Source organism: Lineus longissimus, chromosome 5 (assembly GCF_910592395.1).
Source record: "Lineus longissimus chromosome 5, tnLinLong1.2, whole genome shotgun sequence".
Lineage (NCBI taxonomy): Eukaryota > Metazoa > Nemertea > Pilidiophora > Heteronemertea > Lineidae > Lineus > Lineus longissimus.
Window position 1 is genome coordinate 9,349,608 of NC_088312.1, and position 19,267 is coordinate 9,368,874.

Below are 19,267 nucleotides of genomic sequence, written 5' to 3' on the forward strand. Positions count from 1 at the left end.
TAACAGTGATTGCTTTCAGAGCCGTAGAAGATCTGCCACTCGTACGGTTTTCTTATTGGAACCCTCAGCGTGTATCCGCTAAGATAGCAGTGATTACCGGTACAGTGAAATACGTCATCCGAACAGCAAAGACGAAGCAAAAACTCTAGGTACTGTCAAATGTGAAAAAAATTTATTGTACAAGAAAAGTTACATAATTAATAGCACAGTACAAGAAACTTTACATACACGGACATGTAATATGCGTAAAGTACCGACATGATAGTTGATTGTGACGACTACAGATACATCAATGCGGGGGGTAAAGCCTATAATTCGTTATAAACCCTCAAAGAAGCCTTGGCAAACCCATACCATAGATAAAAATCCTCTGGTTGTGACATTGTCCTCAACCGCTCAAGGTGAGACCTTTCCCAAACACACCAAACCCCTCACCTGCAGTGCCATCTGTACGAAAGGTGATGAACTAACTAAGTATTTACTTGCCATCAATAGTAACAAGGTTGATCACTATTAGTATTAGGCCTAAATATGACCTGTCAAATCACATTAATATATAATTTGCCGGGATAAATCACATTAAAATATAATTTGCCGGGATAAAATTTGCTAAATAGTAAAATCACGACATGGGTATTGATCTTATTAGGGCCTACAGTGTGATGCCTATGTCTGTAGATTAAACAGTTCCGAGCGGACAAAAACATATTTATTATATGATATTAGTATCCACAATTACGGATCACAAACGCTTATCATTTATCGTATAAATCTATACTCAAATATATCTATAGCCCCCATATTCCCTGGTCCTCCCCCACTGCTTTTCGGTCAACGGCCATGATACCATCATCCTAACTATAACCCCCACCCCACCCTGGCTATAGACCTCCACGGCGCCTTCCCCCATATTATGATATTAGTATCCATCAACCACGGATCACGCACGCTTATCATTTATCGTACAAGTTTATACTCAAATACACAGGGAAAGCATTAAATATGCAGGTCGACCGCCGCCTGGAACAACACCGTCGCCATCTATTAACACGCGGGTCACGTGAGGGTCTGGGCGGCGATCATCAAAGTGGGTCCCACGAGCGACCAAAAGGTTCCCAGAAGCGATCGCGCTCTCCGAATGCATATGCTCTAACTTCTAAGTTTGGTGGGCTGGCATTTCTTTGTCTTTCAATATATTTAAAAGAAATTGCAGTATATTATGCATTATAATCTTTTTAATGGGTCACCGAAAGAAAAAAAGGAAAAAAATTATTTTGATCTGTTTTACAGTATGACTAATTGTCTCAGTGAAACTGACTAGTATAGCTCCTGATTTACAGTAACCTTTCAACAGGGCTTCAGTGGTACCGCCATCTTGGATCAACGAAAGTTGGTCTGAGAGAGGGCCAACTATTTTTAGAATATTTATAGAAAAAGCGGAATCGGGATCTGGCATCAGGTTGGCATACTAAGATCGTTTTCTGGTGATGATTATTCAAATACTAGGTTTGCAAACGCCACCAAACTTCCAAATCTTGTTTATTGAAAGTGTTTTAGGAGCTTGAAAACATTTTTAACCATAAACACCCTATTATTTCGCGTTGGACGCCACTGGTCGCCACTGGACGCAATTTAGGATGACCGGTTTACACCTTCCCGCAAAGGGTACATCGGTATTTTACTTGTCATGACTTTCTGTGTGGCATGTGTGGGAAATCTGAAATTAATTTTTGCTATTTTCGTATTTCTTTGGTAAAAAAACACAACACTTTGTTACTAAAGCAAGTGAAGAATAATGACCACGACTGGATCATTGTCCAGGGTAATTAAATATGCAAAAATGATGACAAATGTCAATATTTGAACAGGTTGAAATGTGGGCATTGGTGATGGTGGGGTTCTCCACTATGACTATCTAACGTCATGGATCGCCCCCCCCCCCCCCCATTAGTAGTAAATTAATCCACTGGCCAGGCAGTCCCCCCCCTCAGAATCCTGTGAGAGGGCCATTGTTTGACATCTTTTATCTTTGGTCGCCAGAGAAGACCATTCATTCAGGTTGTTACTGGTAGTGGTATATGACATGTGCCACTTATGTGGTGAATGCCAGAATGGGAGTGACAATAATATGACAAGGCTTCAAGGTAATCAAAGACACTGCATTGAGTTTTGGATTTGGAAGGACAAGTAAATGGAGGCGGGAACAATTCAGTATGGGACTGAACAGTGTTTGCAATGCCAAAGACCAAATGATTGGCCTATCAGTCTTGGGAGGATTTTTATACTTCTGAGTCTGTTTACGGCCTGTACTTGCACAGACACTCATCAATGTCATGACATCATATGTGACCCGCTCCAGCAAAACCAGTCGCATGTCGCACATAAGATGAGCCTAGATGACACCAGAAGATAATAGATGAAATTGATGTTGTCAGATTTCACAAACGGCAGACAATAGTGAAATGAACAAACAGTCCGTCTCAACCTGCCAAGCTCTGAGCAATATGCGACTGGTTTTGCTGGAACGGGTCACATATGGATCATGCACTTGATTGGAAGCAAACTTTATGCTGTCTTGGCCTAGGAGTCACATGGCAGTCCTTTGGTCTCATTGGAGACCGCGAACAGTAGTAATGTTTGATTATCGCCACATCATACCAGTGACTAACAATGTACTTCGTAAAGGTTCAGGTATATGGATTTATGACAAACAGTTATCAATCTATTCATATGTCTAAATGTCATTTCAGGGTTGTTTTGTGTTCAAGGGAAAGAAAAAGAAAGCTGATGCAGGTAAAATTTGATATCTTTTTATTGATTGAAGACCGTTTTGTCTATTATATGCGATGTGATATTTCATAGTTTCTTAACTCACATGTCAAGTTATTTCCATGTAAATGTAATTCTAAATTTTGCTCTTTCAGCTGATTACTTTGCTGATGATGATGACAGCCATGCCTCCTTGCGCTGTGACTTGTATCAGGATCATTGGGAGCAGGTCAATGCTGATATCCAGGTATGATTGATAACCTGCTATTTATGACTCTGTTGGCTACTTTTACATATTGTGTTCCAAGCAGGCTAAGTAATAATGTGAGGGCTTCACATCCAGCCTTGTCAAACCATTTACATCATCCAGGATCTACAACACTTACACCGTCATCCTGTTACTTCATGTTTTGTTCTTCTAGATTTTGCAATCAAGCATGAATTCAAAAATTTTTGAGGATCTCCTCCAGTTCATCAAGACAGCTCATGCAAACTTCAGCTTAGGGGATGCCAACCATTCCAGTTCTCGTATGAATGAGATACCAACAGCTGGCCTAATCACTGGCGTCAACACACCAGACCACAGTGTCATGTTCACAAATCTGCTTGACCTATTGATGGATCAAGTCACGCCACATCTTGCTGTTCTGAAGTCAAAGGATTGTGCCAACACCAAACAGATCATGACAAAGATTACTGGACAGCTCATGGGAAAGACAGACCTTGTAAGTTTTGAATTCGATTTCGTGATGGGGTATTGACTGCAGAGACAAAACAAGACTTGGTGTTGAATAAATGGATCAATTTGGATCAAGATGTACTCTTGGGTCTTTAATCTTTGAAAAATATTGTACATCTAAATGTGGCTGGAAATTGAGTTCACATTTTTTTCTTCAGGATGCCTGATTTTCTATACAGTAGAACATCTCTATTAAGGACACCCTCGGGACTGACAAATGCTGTCCTTGATAAGGAGGTGTCTGATTGGAGAGGTCAAATTGATTGAAAACAACCAATTTGGGACCAAACCTAGTGTCCTTAATAAAGAGATTGTCCCTAATAGAGAGGTGTCGACAAAGGAGGCTCCACTGTACTTCTCTGTTTATATTTCAGCTTGATATTGGAAGTGATAATGAAGATGGTGGCAATGTCAATGTTAAAAAAATCAGCTGCACAATGCCTGTCCTGAGTGCTTGGTATAACCACTTGAATAAGGTGAATATTCTCTCACACCTATATTGCAATTTTATTTTCATAATTTCAACTTTTTTTCATGTATACTTTTGAAAGAAGCCACGCTAAGTGCAGTTAATAATTTGATTTCCTTTAGCTTAGTTACACTGGTTCTTCTATCATGATGAGTGGTCGCCAGAGGCATATTGGTAGCACCGATGTTGATCGGCTCTTAGGTCATGGGTAAAAGTAAGTTACAAAAAAGTCCATGACTGTAAGTTTTTTACTTGGTTGGTTGATTCAGTGCAGTTCTCTTTTCAGAGGAAGAGGAGTCATTCTCCCAAGAAACGTAAATCAACAGATGGCAAAGTCTTAGGCATGCCAGATCATCCTCCTGTTGTTATAGTTCTGGAAGACCTGGAAAGCTTCAACCCACATGTCCTGCAGGATTTCATTTCTACATGCAGGTAATACATGTACTTAAAGTCCAAAGTAAAAGCATGCCTGTCACTGTCTGTCTGTAAGAAGTTAGCTTCTTTGAACCAAACCTGAAATTCCTTTTGTCAATAGTTTAGGAGATATCCTTGTTAATGATCAGCAGGTTCTCCAACTCTGGTTCTCATATTGATGTTGAATTCTTAGTGTTGTACTAAACAAAGGTTATCTTAATTACCTTTAGAATTATTATCATCGTTTTCCAGCAACTACCTCGACCAGCTTCCTCTAGTGTTGGTATTTGGTATCGCCACAGCAGTGACTGCTGTCCATCGTCTTCTGCCACATCAAGTGTCGTCGTTGCTCTGTCTTGAAAAGTTCCACGGACCACCATCCACAAAGTATCTGACTCAGGTGGTCAAGGAAGTGGTGATGACCCCAAAATACCCATTCAAGTTAGGAAGCAAAGTGTTTCAACTTCTCCTCGATATCTTCCTCTACCATGATTTCTCTGTCATGAACTATGTGGGCTCGCTCCAAGTAAGTTCTAAGTATTCATAGTTTGGGTCACAGTGGTGGACCAGTGGAGCTACACCTTTGAGGCTCACACTAAAACTCCACATCATATCTTCATATTTTACTTTCAGTTTTGTATCATGGATCACTTTCATGGACGCCATCTGAGCAGTCTGTGTTGTTCTGTTGAGGATCTCATCAAACACACCAAGAAACTTACTGGAGAAAAAGTGGAGAAAATACGGCAGACGCCATCGTTCATGCGGTAAGTTTATATGGCCGGCCGACTTGCTTTTCAAACAAGTTTTTCAAAGTTTTGGCTAGAAGTACTCTAATTTGTAATTTATCAACCTCTTAATCTGCAGCTATGGATTTTTTCAGTTATGTTGAATGCCAGCCACCTGCCGAGCAGATCCGTCTGCTTGAAGATGACAACCATCTGAAGGTAAGGAGAACACTTGTCACTTTCCAAAATTCCAAAATTTCTGTTTTCTAAAAAATTGACCTCGTCGTGACCAAAACCATCCATGCTGTCCATCTTTTTTTGCAGAAGCTTTTACCAACATTCATGCACAACCTTGAAACCTATCATTCCTACTTCTTCCCAGTGTTGGAGTGCCTCAACATTCTCACAGCTGGACTTCCAAAGCATCCGCTAGGAAAGCAGGTCAGTCACTTTATGGGAAAGCACAACCTATCCATCATTGCAACCTCACATCTGTTTATTTTACTCTATTTGATTGTGTACCACAAGTGCAAGCATTGATTAGTGCTAATTTTAGTTTATTGGTACCAATACTCTCAATAGAAAGGACAAGGTCATAATGCACCCTGGTTTTTAAACCAGTCAATATCTTTTTGCTGAAAAAAGCAACTCTTCCTAGTTCTGATAGCCCTCTTAGAGGAAGGTAAGAAGCTAGGACAATTAGTTAGTATCATGGGTACCCCGGAGTCAATCTGCATAAATAATTTGCCATGCTGTCATTCATGTGTTGAACAACACTAATATTGAATTTATTCTTGTTCTCTTTAAGACCCGTGAATTGTATCACATGTGCCTCCAGAGCCAGATTGTTGACAGGGAGGAGTACAAAGAGGCAATGGGTCTACTCCGGTAAGAAATGATTCCTTGTTGAGTGGGTGGATTCAGTCCAAGGGGTGTGACACAGTCAATTTAAAACACTGTCAGAACATCCAAGACAATGTCACATCACCTCCTTTGGACATGGAACAACATAGGGGAAGTTCTACCACCACCTCCTTGATTGCTCTGTAGAACATTTTCAGACTTTTGGTTATCTTTCTCATGTCCTCACTACATGATAGATGATCCTTGTTGTCATATCTTTTGCCTTGTGTCATAATATTTTGATCATGACTTCATTAAACTGGTATTTCAGTCCTTTGTAGCGTGTGTCTTGGCGCTCTGGACCGAAATATCGGTCCGTCATTGGGAAGTGGTAGACCACTCATCATAAAGCTCATGAATGTATTGACAGTATCTGTCTTGTTTTAGAGCCATGTCAAGGGATGAGCTGCTAGACCTGGTACAGCAATGCACTGAGAAGCTTCTACAGGTGGTTGACCTGCCGGAGGAACTGCAGGAAGCTGTGGAGAAGATGCTAGAATTGGCCTCAAAATTTGATAACATTGAAGGTAACAAAAATTAGAAGTTGGATTTTGTCAAGAGAAATGTCAAGTTGTGGTCAGGGTTGATGCTATTAACACTTCAGATGTGAAAACCAAAGGGCTAACTAAAGTGATTGATATTTCAAACCAGCGCATGGTGCTTGAACTGCTCCTCAGCCTGATTCCCTTTTAGACAAGGTTATGACCTCGTCATGCACTGAAATGAAGTTAGTCTTGTTATGTGGTTGTGATTCTTCAGCTTGTTTCTCTTAGAGCTTGCCAACATGGCTAACCCGGAAGAGGATGATGCAGAGCCAGAGCCACTTACAGCATTGCCAAAGAAGAAGATGAGCATGAAAGACCTCCAACAGGTTGGTTCAATGTGACAAGTGTTTGCATTAAGACTCATATGCCTGATCGTAATGGCTACTTTTTAAGCAAGATACAAAATAAGTAGATGCTGTGTGGAGGAGCACAGCTACTAGGAGGGCTGTTTGTAGTCTGCTACCTGGGCCGGGCCAAATTACCCCCTCATTTACCCTCTAATACCCTACAAATACCTTACAGTACCTTAGCCAAGGGTAATTTTTCTAGTAGGAGACCAAAAGCCTGGTATACTTTAGTATGTCAATTGAAGGTGGGCTGTAAAAGTTGCCTTTGTTGCAGAAACTCCAAGAGATCAAACAGAAAAAGAAGAAACTGACTGTCTACGAGGCGGTGAGGAATGAGGCGATTGACTACTTTGAGTTATTATTTAGGTAAGAAGGGATAGCTCTCAAAAACCAAGATAATCTGAGTTGAGAAGATCAACATGGAAAGGCTGTCTCTTGCACTGGGACCTTGCAGGTGTCTAATTGAAGATTAGATCTTTGCATGTGGCACATCTAGTTTGGAGACAGTCACAACCATGGAAGAAGGATTTGATCATTGGAAAGGGAAATTGTGCAGAGGTATATTTTAATGCATTGACTCTGCTGACAAAATGTTGTCGGGTATCATTTCTTGACATGTCTTTCTCTTTCCTTCCAGGCAGTATCTCCGGTGCTACAAACAGTTCCCTCTCCATGAAGCTGTTTATTACGATGCGGCCAATGAAGTGAAGAAACACATGAATGCATCCCCAAGGGCTGCCATCCATACAGCTCTCAGTAATCCATACTTCTACTTACAGGTGAAGAACTAAATCTATGGTGGTTCAGACTCCTGTTTCTGTGAGATAGCTTGGTTAATTGGTTTTACCAAACATGCCTGAACTTTACAGTTTCTGATATAATTGCTCTACTATGTTAATGAAGATCATGATGTTTTAATTTTGTTCATGGCTGTGTTCTGTTATATAAATCGTATGATATTTCAGCTCAATAGATTTCACCTAAACTCCATAAGGATCCTGCTAAACTGAAACGTTGTCTTTGATTTTGTGTGTGCAAAACTCTCACGTGAGTTGCCAAAATCAATTTTTTCTAAAGCCTAAATTGTTGCTCTTCCAGAATGATGTCCTCAAACAAGACACGTCCTCAGTCACACCTGATCTCCCTGACATCTGCATTGTTTACAAGTTACACTTGGAGTGTGGCAGGCTTATCAACCTCTATGATTGGTTACAGGTAAATAGATGAATTATTGGGAGAACATCAAAATGATTGGACACATACATGATCATCTCCATTTAAAATGCATGTTGTACTATTGATTCACTAAAGACAGTACCCCATCTCTCTTGGATGTCCTGCACAAATGAATGCTGGTCCGGGAATCTGGACGCACTCTGCATGCCAAACTTGGGCAACAGTGGCCAAAGGTAGGGGAACACCACATCCCTTACATGCTAATTATAGAAATTATGGTTTTTATCTTGTAGGCATTTATAATGATTGTCACAGCAACAGAGGAGAAAGCATCATCCCGGAAGCCAGATAAAACACTGCAGTATCCTTTCAATTTTAAGTATAAGATGATAGTTATGAAAATAAAGAGATTTGCCTATGTATTTGTGGTAGATTCAGAAATTAGCCAATACCGTGTGTACCAGTATTTCTTGGTTGGGAAGGTTAGGTTTTCACTTGCAACTCAATCAATTATGTTGAAAATGTCCTGCTGTAGTTTTATCTTTATTTCTATTGAACCTTAACTTCATCTCAGAGCACGATTTATCCGAGCTGTATCTGAACTTCAGTTTCTAGGATTTATTAAACCAACAAAACGTAAGACGGATCATGTGGCCAGGTTGACTTGGGGTGGATATTGACGCAGCCAAAGTGAGCTGAATTCTCAGGATATGGATAATCAATTAGCATTTACTATTGGACTTGGAGGATCAGTAATGGTGGAGTGTTCTATAATTGTGAAAGCATAATGAATCAGCGGTCAGAAGTTTAAGACCAACACTGCATTTGGGTTGCTCTCATAGGGCTGATTGCCTGCAGTACTAACAAACCCAAAATCCTGAAATCTTCCTAAAGCCTGAAGGTTCTGTCAGCGTACGTTGTGGTATGAATTTTCTCAATATGAATGTCCAAGGACCTCTTCATTTCCAAATAATTGCATGTAGTTGTAAAATGAAATAAAGTATTTATTTGGTATGAATTAGTATATTTTTCTTGTATGATTTTCACCTGGATTGTTTTGTGATTGTGATTTGCTGGCAATCCCTTGTGACATTGTGTCCTTTGATTGGTCTAAACTGGATATACTTCAGTGATGCTCTCAGTATATCTGGATTTGTGGCCTGATCGACTGTCCTCGATACCTCATGGTAATAGTTGTTTACTTCAGTTAAAATGTGTCTCAATTTCACCATGGTAAATCCACAATTCACTGTGGTAAACTGATGGCACACTGCATTCAGCATGGAGAGCATGGTAAACTCCCGATCAGATCTTTTTCGTGAGGGTTGTGCCATTGTCTGCAGTTCCCTAAATTTTGGTTGGCCGACAGAGACTTGGAATTGTTTTCTATATACAAGGCTGTGGAGGTTGTCCCTATCCAAAATATTCCAATTCCTCGCTTCTGGTACAAGCTTTCTTACAATCCTTTAGGGTGCCCTCATTGGTTGGTTTTGACCATCTTCTTTAGTTACTCTGGAGACAGTCAAGTGTGGAAACAAGGGACACACAATCTGCACCCTCGCAAGACGAGTTGCCCATACCATGGAGGTACCTCCATGCCCATACGAGGTAATGCCAAATCAGTTACCCCCAAGACTAACACTGGAGGAACAGGGTTGTCCGCTTCACTGCCCATACTGCTGTAGGGACGCTCCCAGCAGTTTGAAAGTCCTGTGAATGTATTAGTGTCTTTTTCTCTCAAGGAGCTGCATTGGACACTGTGAGGTGTCACATCCTTCGAACTAAAGGGACACAGCTCATGTGCCCTTATCAAATAGCACTTCAGGTTAGTTATAGCTCAGTTAGTTGTCTCGTATCAGGTACCACCCAAGAAGTACTCGAGTAGTGTTTGAGGAGTTACTCTAAGCACGGGTTACTCTGGGCAGAGATGGGGTGTCAGTGTCTCTCTCAGGAGCGTACAGCGGACTGTCTGCAGGATGCCTCATACAATACTAAAGAGACAGGGCTTTTAGCACCTCTGCAGGGATAACCATACATCGTAAGGATAGGATACAACACAAGTTTGAATGTCCTGGAATAATTCGCGTCTCTTTACGAGACTAAATCGGACGCTCTGTAATGTCACATCCTTCGAACTCCAGGGACACATAGATACACACATTGAGCGCCAGTTATTTTTCGTGAGTAGAGGAGAAATGGGACTTTGTCAGTTAAATATTTTTATCTAGGCAGATTTCGCAAGCCCTCACGAGCGAAGATGTATGAAAGATGGTCTGTGGTGTCATGAAATCCTGCTTAAGTTCAGTTACGCGATATTCGTAAATCGGCTCAAGCATTGATACCATGATGACTATACAGATACAGGAAACCAGACAGAGCTCTTCAGAACTATCGTCATACATAGACGTTGGTCTCCGCAAGGCTTGGAAAAACTGTCTCTTCTTCTCGATCGTCAACTGCTTACATACAAGTTGGCTATCTCATTCGGGGCTAAAACAGGATGCAAATTAAGTTACGGTACAGACTCTGGGGTATTTCGTCCCTGACCACAGGCGTGAAGTATTTTTGGTGAAGAAGGTGCATTTGGTAAGTGCATAAATCTCACTTTTCGAGAGTGTCCCCCACGCTGAAAGACCGAAGGACAAGAGACAAAGGCTGATGATATGTCATTCTGGATTGAAACGGGATGCAAATTAAGTTACGGTACAGACTCTGGGCTATTTCGTCCCTGTCCGCAGGCGTGAGGTATTTTGTTGAGGAAGGTGCATTTGGTGTCGTTTGGTAAGTGCATAAATCGAACTTTTCGAGAATGTCCCCCACGCTGAGAGACCGAAGGACAAGAGACAAAGCCTGATGATATGGCAACTTTTATTGGGCAAGAATATAATATATACTACAAAACTTAGAATTAGTGGCCGGCATGCGGAATCAGAAAAGGCTGACCGTAAAATTTTGTTGCACGTGAAGATAGTGTAGTGTGTCAATCGAACTTGTTGGGAGTGATCCGCATACTTATGACCGAAGGACAAGAGACGAAGGTTATGATATGACAACATTTATTTGGCAAGTACATACATATGAATAATGCAAAACTTTGAATACAATAACGCAACGTTGATACTGCTGACGCCGCTTGAGCAAGCGTGTCAAGGTATCAGAAGTTGGATCAGTGCGCATGCGGGGCATGGGATGGAGGGTGGTGCACTGTGAGTGTCAATAAGGATTGGGGGGGGGGGGAGGGGGCAAAGGCAAATGACAATGACAATAGCATAATAACAATTGAACAATGTACAAGTCGTAAGTTACCGTGACCGCTTTCAAGGTGGCAAGAACTACCATGCTGATCAAAACAATGACATATTCTGTTAACACCAATGGAGCATTCTCTTGTACCGTATTTTAGCCCAAAACCGCCCAATCAAAATGGTGCAGAGACTCGATTGACGTTTATTGTCTTCAAGAGGAAATTGATCTCAAAACTGATATGGGCCTATAGTGTAAATAATATCCTACCTAAAATATAGGCCTTCTGTTAAAAAAGAAAGAAAACCTACAACCAATTCCTCTTGAAAACAATATGTCAATAAGGCTCATCCATGCATCATTTGAGTAAAACAATGTAGAACACATTTTTGCTGTGATCAAGAAATAGCTCCATTGTTGTAATGTTGCACTTCTTGTGCTGTGAAATAGCTCAGATACGGTAAATGGATTGCCACATTGAAAACGGAACATAAAATAGCAATATTCTGGATCAGCGAGTACATACATGAAGTGCTATTGATTTCAGGAATCTATATCATAATACTATAAGGCGGCTCGCTAAAGTGCCATTTGGGGGTCGTGTTTCGTCTCGAAATTTTGCGCGTTTGCAGGTGATATGTTATCCTGATGCAACGTCATGTTTATTTTCGGAAATTTACTTCAGCGGAGCAGTAATGAGAGATTTTTAATCGGACACGGTCAATTCTCCTTATCACTCACGGAAGCCAAGCCATTGCTGTTTAGTTATGCAGGGGATTAATGAATCACCTGCACTCCCTGTGGGGTGACTAACACTACCTGTTGAACGGCTGGCTGTAGGGGGATGATTGGAACAGCCTGTACACGTGTTGACCTGCTGAACCAAGGTTAATGTTATTTTCAATCCACGATTGTAGGTCACCTGATCTTCGAGATTTCGCGGGAAAGAAATTGTAAACAAACGCATGTGTGCAGTTCAAATGTAAACAAAAATGTATTTTGATACTTTTGGTTGCTGGACTTGGGTTTTCCCGCAGTAAGGAGCTGGGGTCAAATTGATGGTCTATCGTATATTGGTACTGTATTAGCCAGAGCTAGCCCTTGATTATGAAGGGATTTTCAAAGGTATGTTTATGTGCTCACCACAGCTTTCAAAACTTGATGTATCTGAAGAGGCACTCTGAACTTGGCATGGCCTTATCAAGGAGCTGCTCACGGTGCTTGCCTGTCGACTAAGTGCCTTGCCCGAGATCATGCTACATGTAGGAGGAGCACGCATTTTAAAGTTTTAGTAGTGATAGTGCCATTGGTCCGAGCCATTTGGAGGCCGACATGTGAAGGGCTATCTGGGTTCTCCGTCATCTCCGTATAAAAAGGGGCATATTGCTGACTAAGGAACGAGGTATATTCACATTGCCTCATCATCTCATTCGGACCAATTGATTTACTTTTATATGCACGCATACAGCACGCCACAGGGTCCGAGTCTGTGGACAAATGGTTGGTTTAATTTGTCTCTTCGATATTGCTCCTTTGATATTGCATTATATTTTCATTGCAATTCAATCTGTTCAAGGTATAGCCCATTTGAACCTGCCTGCGCCACGGGTACAATGCTAGTAAGCACATATTTTGCATCGTTCACTTTTAACAAAGAGTAACAATGTTCGATGTTTAATTTTCAGGGTCCAAAACAGGTGAGTGTCAACCCATTCTGAGCCAACAGCATGAATTACAACAAGAAAAGGGTCAATTCCGTTGGAAACTGCTGTTCCCTGATCATGGCTCTTGACTACTGGCCTGGAATAGAAAGGGAAGATTTAGATAAGAAACATTGAAATATACAATTTAAGAAATGAAGGTATTTGATCATTTTTCATGACGTTTTTTTAAAAATCTTCTATTATAGCATATCAGTAATATGTCTGTACACATGTTTATGTATGTGACAGCCTCATTGGCACTAATAAGATGAATCAATTAAATTGAATTGTCAGGTAATGGTGGTCAACCTGCCTCGGGTTTGTCCCAATATCAGTTACATGATGACGGACCTAAAGCCTCATTTCATCAACTGTTGCCAGCTTATCGAATTTTATCTCATTTACCTCAATTGTGTTCCACAAATCTGGCATCCTGAATATTTATCTCTCAGAAGTGGCCTCGGTCGCGTTGGCTCGATTCTAGGGACGGGACAGCGAAACCACACGAGATGGAGCAATCCACCTGAAAAAATTGGAGACAATTCGAATGCTGCTTCAGTGAACAATGGGCGATCTGTTCAGGAGACGTCTTTCAAATCGCCCATTGTTTCATAAACGAGAGCTGGACAGACAGTTCCAGCTGCTCTTCGCAGATTTCCTTCTTCCAATGCATACATCGCGTTTTGTCTCGACCACACTTGCATAGCTATTTACTTTAAGGTCACGTGCAGGTCTTATTGGTAAATGCTGGGGTGAAACTGTGGTACTGCGGGACAGACTTTAACATGTCCACAAAACGCAATGTCACTGCTGGACTGATTTACAAGTCCACAAACGCAGAATCGGACATGGACATCATTACCCCAGCAAGAACCTAATGTAACCCCACAAATAGGGCCGTTTATAATGTTTAAGACATGTTTATACAATAACAATGCTGAAGCTATTGCCTGCAGTGACCTTGCTAATGATTTTTATGTGGGAGGGGCCAGGGACCGTGACTATTGATAAAGTCCTCACGATATTATATTCGTCAACAATGGGGCACAGACTTTCAGATATTTTCGTGACTGACCTATATTACCAGTACAGTCCAATATATATTTCTTTTTTTTGACTGACCTCTATTACCAGTACAGTCCAATATAATTATATTCTTCGTGACCGACCTATATTACCAGTACAGTCCAATATATATTTCATTTTTCGTGACTGACCTATATTACCAGTACAGTCCAATACATATTCTATTCTTCGTGACTGACCTATATTACCAGTACAGTCCAATATATATTTTATTTTTCGTGACTGACCTATATTACCAGTACAGTCCAAAGATACTATTTAGTCTGTATATTATTCTGGGGCTGGGGTGGGGGATGGGGAAATTCTCCAGTGACAAACTTTTTGATTGTCATTCTGGTAAAAAAAACACGTCCAAAGAAGAAATTTATTCTCATAACTTTTAACAATGCTCGAAAAAAACTTTTAAAATGTTCATGTGGCGAGTCGCCACATGTACCATACCTGTGGATCTAAATATATATATCATCATTGAAATCCTCAGAGAAATTAAACCAAGACAAAAAAGGGTTCCATGCCCTTGGTTTCCATGTACCGCGAACGATGCTAACGATAGGATTTAGCTGACAGGATTTGGCCACATGAACCCCTCCCTGTCCAGAAGACGCGGGGGTCGTCAGATCAATTTGAAACCGCCATGGACATCACTTCTTCCCCCTCACAAGTCGGTCGCGATGACCTCCATGTGCAAACCATTTTGGCTGTGGATGCCCTGGTAACCCATGTCGCCTAACCAGACATAGCGCGCTGCCTGACTAGAAGTTACCGCCTCTGAGACCCAGGGTTGAGACACTGGGGTCTGCCCCTAGCTGACAGGTGGCTGGAGATCCATATCATAGAGCATACCAACCGTACATAACCGGCTGGACTGGTACACCCTATCAGGCTCAGACTCCCCAACGGAGTCTATTGAGCGCAGCCGCAGCGCCAGTTAATATGGATGGATTTACGTCGTCAAATAACTGTCGACCTGATGAGCATTCGTTCACGGTACACAGAGTTTATCGGGGTTGGGGGCGAAGAGACAAGACCAGGAACTCCTATGGGGTCGCGGGCGCAATGCAACCCGAGGAACGAGATGCACCCAAAGTACAAACTCGAAAATAACTGGCTCATCCTTCGCCATAGGTGTCAAGTATGTACCACTTATACAGACAGGCGTCATTAACATTGGGTAACACCTCACAAGGAGCAATACCAAGCATCTTCAAGACCTCATATTTAGCGAAAAGGTGTGACAACAATGATAATATATCAGATCCAATACCAGTCCCTTGACCAAACCCAACCATTTCTTGAAAGTTCAAAGGACATCGGTGCTTCTGAAAGAAAAAAGAATTGGCCATGACCGCTACGGTAGATAGAGCGAAGTGATAGATGGGATAATTGTCTATCTGAAAAGGGCGGGTAGCGAATTTTTTTTCCTGAACCTTTTGGGCACTATAGTGTACATTTGTACAGGGACTTTCAGCCAATCAGATTTCGACAAATACATGACGTCAGACGTCTTAGAAACTTTAGAGCAGTTGGTGAGAGTGCTCGTCAGAAATGGCAGAATACGATGTTCGATCCAAAGGTCGTGAGTTCGAATCGGGTTGTGGACAACATTTTTCTTTTTCTTTTTTACTCTTTATATTTTATTTTTATAACTCGTTTCTTTTCCCTTGTTATTTGGATTTTAGATATTTTAGTTATTTCTGCTGCCTGCAACATACCTACAGAAAGGACAATAACAATAGCCCATCTCCAAGATCCAAGGGATAGTCCTTCAGATCTATATCATAATACTATAAGGCGGCTCGATAAAGTGCCATTTGGGGGTAGTGTTTCGTCTCGAAATTTTGCACGTTTGCAGGTGATATGTTATCCTGATGCAACGTTATGTTTATTTTCGGAAATTTACTTCAGCGGAGCAGTAATGAGGGATTTTTAATCGGACACTGTCAATTCTCCTCACCACTCACAGAAGCCATGCCATTGCTGTTTAGTTATGCAGGGGATTAATCAATTACCTGCACTCCCTATGGGGTGACAAACACTACCTGTTGAACAGCTGGCTGTAGGGGGATGATTGGAACAGCCTGTTCCTGTTGACCTGCTGAACCAAGGTTAATGTTATTTTCAATCCACGATTGCAGGTCACCTGATCTTCGAGATTTCGCGGGGAAAGAAATTGTAAACAAACGCATGTGTGCAGTTCTATTGCATTAGATTTTCATTGCAATTCAATCTATTCAAGGTAAAGCCCATTTGAGCCTGCCTGCGCCACGGGCACAATGCTAGTATCATTTATTGAGCATGAATATAGAATGAGACTTGTATCATGTGAATGTCTTCCTCCAGTAGGAATGTGTTTCTCTGCAATGAGACTTGTCTTTCGATACTGCCTCGTGTGTATGGTCTTCCTCCAGTATATTTTGATACTGTATGCTTCAAATTTGATTAACAAGCACAAAACAATACAAGCTTACTTCTAAGTTTCATGATGACGCCCCGATGACGACACAGATGTATCGGAATATGATTGGCTGAGAACCTGTGTACAAATGTACACTGTACTGCCCGAAAGGTTCAGGAAAAAATTCGCGGGCGGGCGCATACAGTTAGATATTAAAATGGAAACAAAATGGTCGAAATTTATCTTCGCACACCATCTTTATACTTGTATAGGAGCTATAGGTAAAACTCATTTGTGACGAGATTATTACTCCTCCCGAAAGAGATTTTAAGTAGCCTAAGTGTTTTGTTTGCTGCTGGTTTGCTGCGGCTTTCAGCAGCTTCCTACCGGCGGCACAAGGATATCTTTGAAAGCCACCACGTGTATGGCTGGCGGGAGTGGACAAATATCTGAATTAAGGGTCGGGATAAATCAGATTTATACCACGACTATATTCATAATAGCAGACAGCCAATCAGAGAGCCGAATTTCATGAATTATGGTGACCATTAAATCTGAATTATACCACGACATAAATGAATCAACCCACGACTATAATCGTTTTAGACCCACGACTATATTCGTAATAGCAGACAGCCAATCAGAGAGCCGAATTTATGGACGAAAGTGCGATTTATGGACGCCGGAAGTGCGATATATGGACGCCGGAAGTGCTATTTATGGCGTCCATATATCGCACTTCCGGCGTCCATAAATCGCACTTCCGTCCATAAATTCGGCTCTCTGATTGGCTGTCTGCTATTACGAATATAGTCGTGGGTCTAAAACGATTATAGTCGTGGGTTGATTCATTTATGTCGTGGTATAATTCAGATTTAATGGTCACCATAATTCATGAAATGCGGGGGTCTGATTGGCTGTCTACTATTATGAATATAGTCGTGGTATAAATCTGATTTATCCCGACCCTTAATTCAGATATTTGTCCACTCCCGCCAGCCATACACGTGACCGCAGGGCCAATGCATTGGTGTCATTATTCACATTTATCATCTTCGTGACCACACATAAAAATGCATAAAAACCCAAACGAGGGACAGAGTGTACATAATGTACAGAGCTACTACTGTCCCGGCTATTCTGTAGTTAGGCCGTATGGTCTAACAGTGTCCTCCTTTCAAAGGTCAGCTGAGCCGAGTGTGGAAATATTTAGAACAGCAGTGGCGGATTTAGGGGTCCCGCATGAGTCATCCCTCTTTGATATTTTAGGGCACCTCTCCTCAAGAACCCTCCCCTCATTTTAAGGATTGCACCTTCGGCTCTATCATGAGTTCTCATTGGTGGGGCAGCGCGCCCCCCCCCCCGCTCCTTTCCCAAATTTCTGGATCTGCCACTGCTGCAGAGGTGAGAAGTTTCAAAAGAATACATGTATGTGCGATCAAGGAAGTTTCGATAGAGAAAAATAACTCACCATGGTGGTGTTCACGTCGTATCTTGTGATAAATCGGTTGGGCAGCATTGGGTGTACTAGACAGGACAACGTGTCTGGCGTCTGCAAGAAATGAAAATGAAAAGATAAGATAAGATTGTACATTGTATCAGACAATAGTCGCAAAATTTGGGGAGAAAAAGTTATGGAGAAATCAGGATGAACTCACCAATGTTGAACCAATGCTTAGACTTGGCGTCGACACAACTGAACGCTTGTGTTCCCAAAACCGGTCTGTCATACCAGGAGCACAGCCAAATTCAACGCCCCGTATTGAGTACGTTACGTCAGAGAGGTTACCAAACCACTCATCTATTCAAATTGTGATTTTCAATCAAATTCATTGACCCATACACGAAAATGCTCACGATATAAAGCTGATTGGTCAATATACTGAGGTCACGGTCGGATGAACAGGAGTCGGACAACAATTGACATAACTTCGCGGAAACTTGGCTTTTGTGGTATTTTTAAAGGAGTCTACGTGACGTAACATGATTGTTGAAATTTATAGCCAGTGGTATTCACACATGGCAATTTTTTCGAGCGATTGAAAGCCCGTGGTCCGTTTTCGCGTACGTTGGGTGCGCTCAGATGAATTGATAGCTTATGCTGCTCCGCCTGTTTAGCTGAGAGTTATGGCTGGTCAAATCTCTATGCTGTGGCCACACCCACAACTTTGGGGGGAAAAAATTCCCAAAAAATTCAAAACTTCATAATTTTCTCATAGTCTATTCCTCTTTTCAGCTCACGACCGCGAAGCATAAAAAAACGTCTTCCTGCTCGTGAGTCGTCTGTATTAGCACAAATAGCAGACGACGACCACATCAATCTTGTGCTCACAGTGAGTGACTAACGGATTCCCGGGCTCACTGTCTTGAGGTGAACCCTGGATCCAAGCCCATCGGTCGATGCTTGCGCTATCTATCGATGCCCGCACTAATTACCGATCCGGAGAAAGCGCTACAGTTTGTCGCATTCCATATGGGCCGCGCGTTGGCCGATCATGCATTCATGACGCGCCGCACCCACAGTTACGACGTCGCAGAGAACGGGGGAGGGGGTTTGGGGGACTCATCCCCCAATGTACTGACTAAATATTTCAGAAGGACGGGGTTTGGGGGGGCTCCCCCATGTCAAACAGTTGTGTGAGTTCACTAGAGCTTGCTCTTTACATATTAGGGTATGACTGATAACCCACGGTGACTACATTCTCTTTAACACTTTCCAATGCCACAAATCGGTCTTCAATCCGTCTCAA

General features: G+C 41.8%; 1 protein-coding gene and 1 long non-coding RNA gene across 5 annotated transcripts; one reads left to right on the top strand and one right to left on the bottom strand.

The window, feature by feature from the left end:
- The first annotated feature begins 1,465 nt into the window (after positions 1-1,465).
- Positions 1,466-9,058, top strand: LOC135488183 (origin recognition complex subunit 3-like). Of its 4 annotated transcripts, none has more exons than XM_064772674.1 (18): positions 1,466-1,484; positions 2,751-2,793; positions 2,925-3,016; positions 3,192-3,494; positions 3,883-3,984; positions 4,264-4,409; positions 4,644-4,917; positions 5,025-5,158; positions 5,275-5,338; positions 5,444-5,560; positions 5,928-6,007; positions 6,410-6,549; positions 6,796-6,893; positions 7,189-7,280; positions 7,552-7,693; positions 8,013-8,129; positions 8,384-8,451; positions 8,665-9,058. In XM_064772674.1, exons 4-18 carry the CDS (start codon positions 3,207-3,209, stop codon positions 8,768-8,770), a joined length of 1,968 nt encoding a protein of 655 aa, XP_064628744.1. In that variant the 5' UTR covers positions 1,466-1,484; positions 2,751-2,793; positions 2,925-3,016; positions 3,192-3,206; the 3' UTR covers positions 8,771-9,058. The 4 variants fall into 4 exon arrangements, with proteins under 4 accessions (XP_064628744.1, XP_064628741.1, XP_064628742.1 ...); XM_064772671.1 differs by lacking the exon at positions 1,466-1,484 and adding an exon at positions 1,689-1,822; XM_064772672.1 differs by lacking the exon at positions 1,466-1,484 and adding an exon at positions 1,689-1,822 and having other exon boundaries at positions 5,447-5,560.
- Positions 9,059-11,376: 2,318 nt separating this feature from the next.
- On the bottom strand, positions 11,377-18,361 carry LOC135488056 (uncharacterized). Its single transcript, XR_010446915.1, has 4 exons — positions 18,176-18,361; positions 17,989-18,069; positions 13,442-15,441; positions 11,377-13,133 (listed from the first exon to the last, which is right to left on the bottom strand). It is a non-coding gene; the product is annotated as an uncharacterized LOC135488056 (long non-coding RNA).
- Between the last annotated feature and the right edge of the window lie 906 nt (positions 18,362-19,267).

Coding starts and splice junctions, on each gene's coding strand:
- LOC135488183 (XM_064772671.1), top strand. CDS start 1,796: ATGACCACGACTGGATCATTGTCCAGG. Junction 5,561..5,927: donor AGCATCCGCTAGGAAAGCAG/GTCAGTCACTTT, acceptor GTTCTCTTTAAG/ACCCGTGAATTGTATCACAT. Junction 8,452..8,664: donor AAGCCAGATAAAACACTGCA/GTATCCTTTCAA, acceptor ACTTCATCTCAG/AGCACGATTTATCCGAGCTG.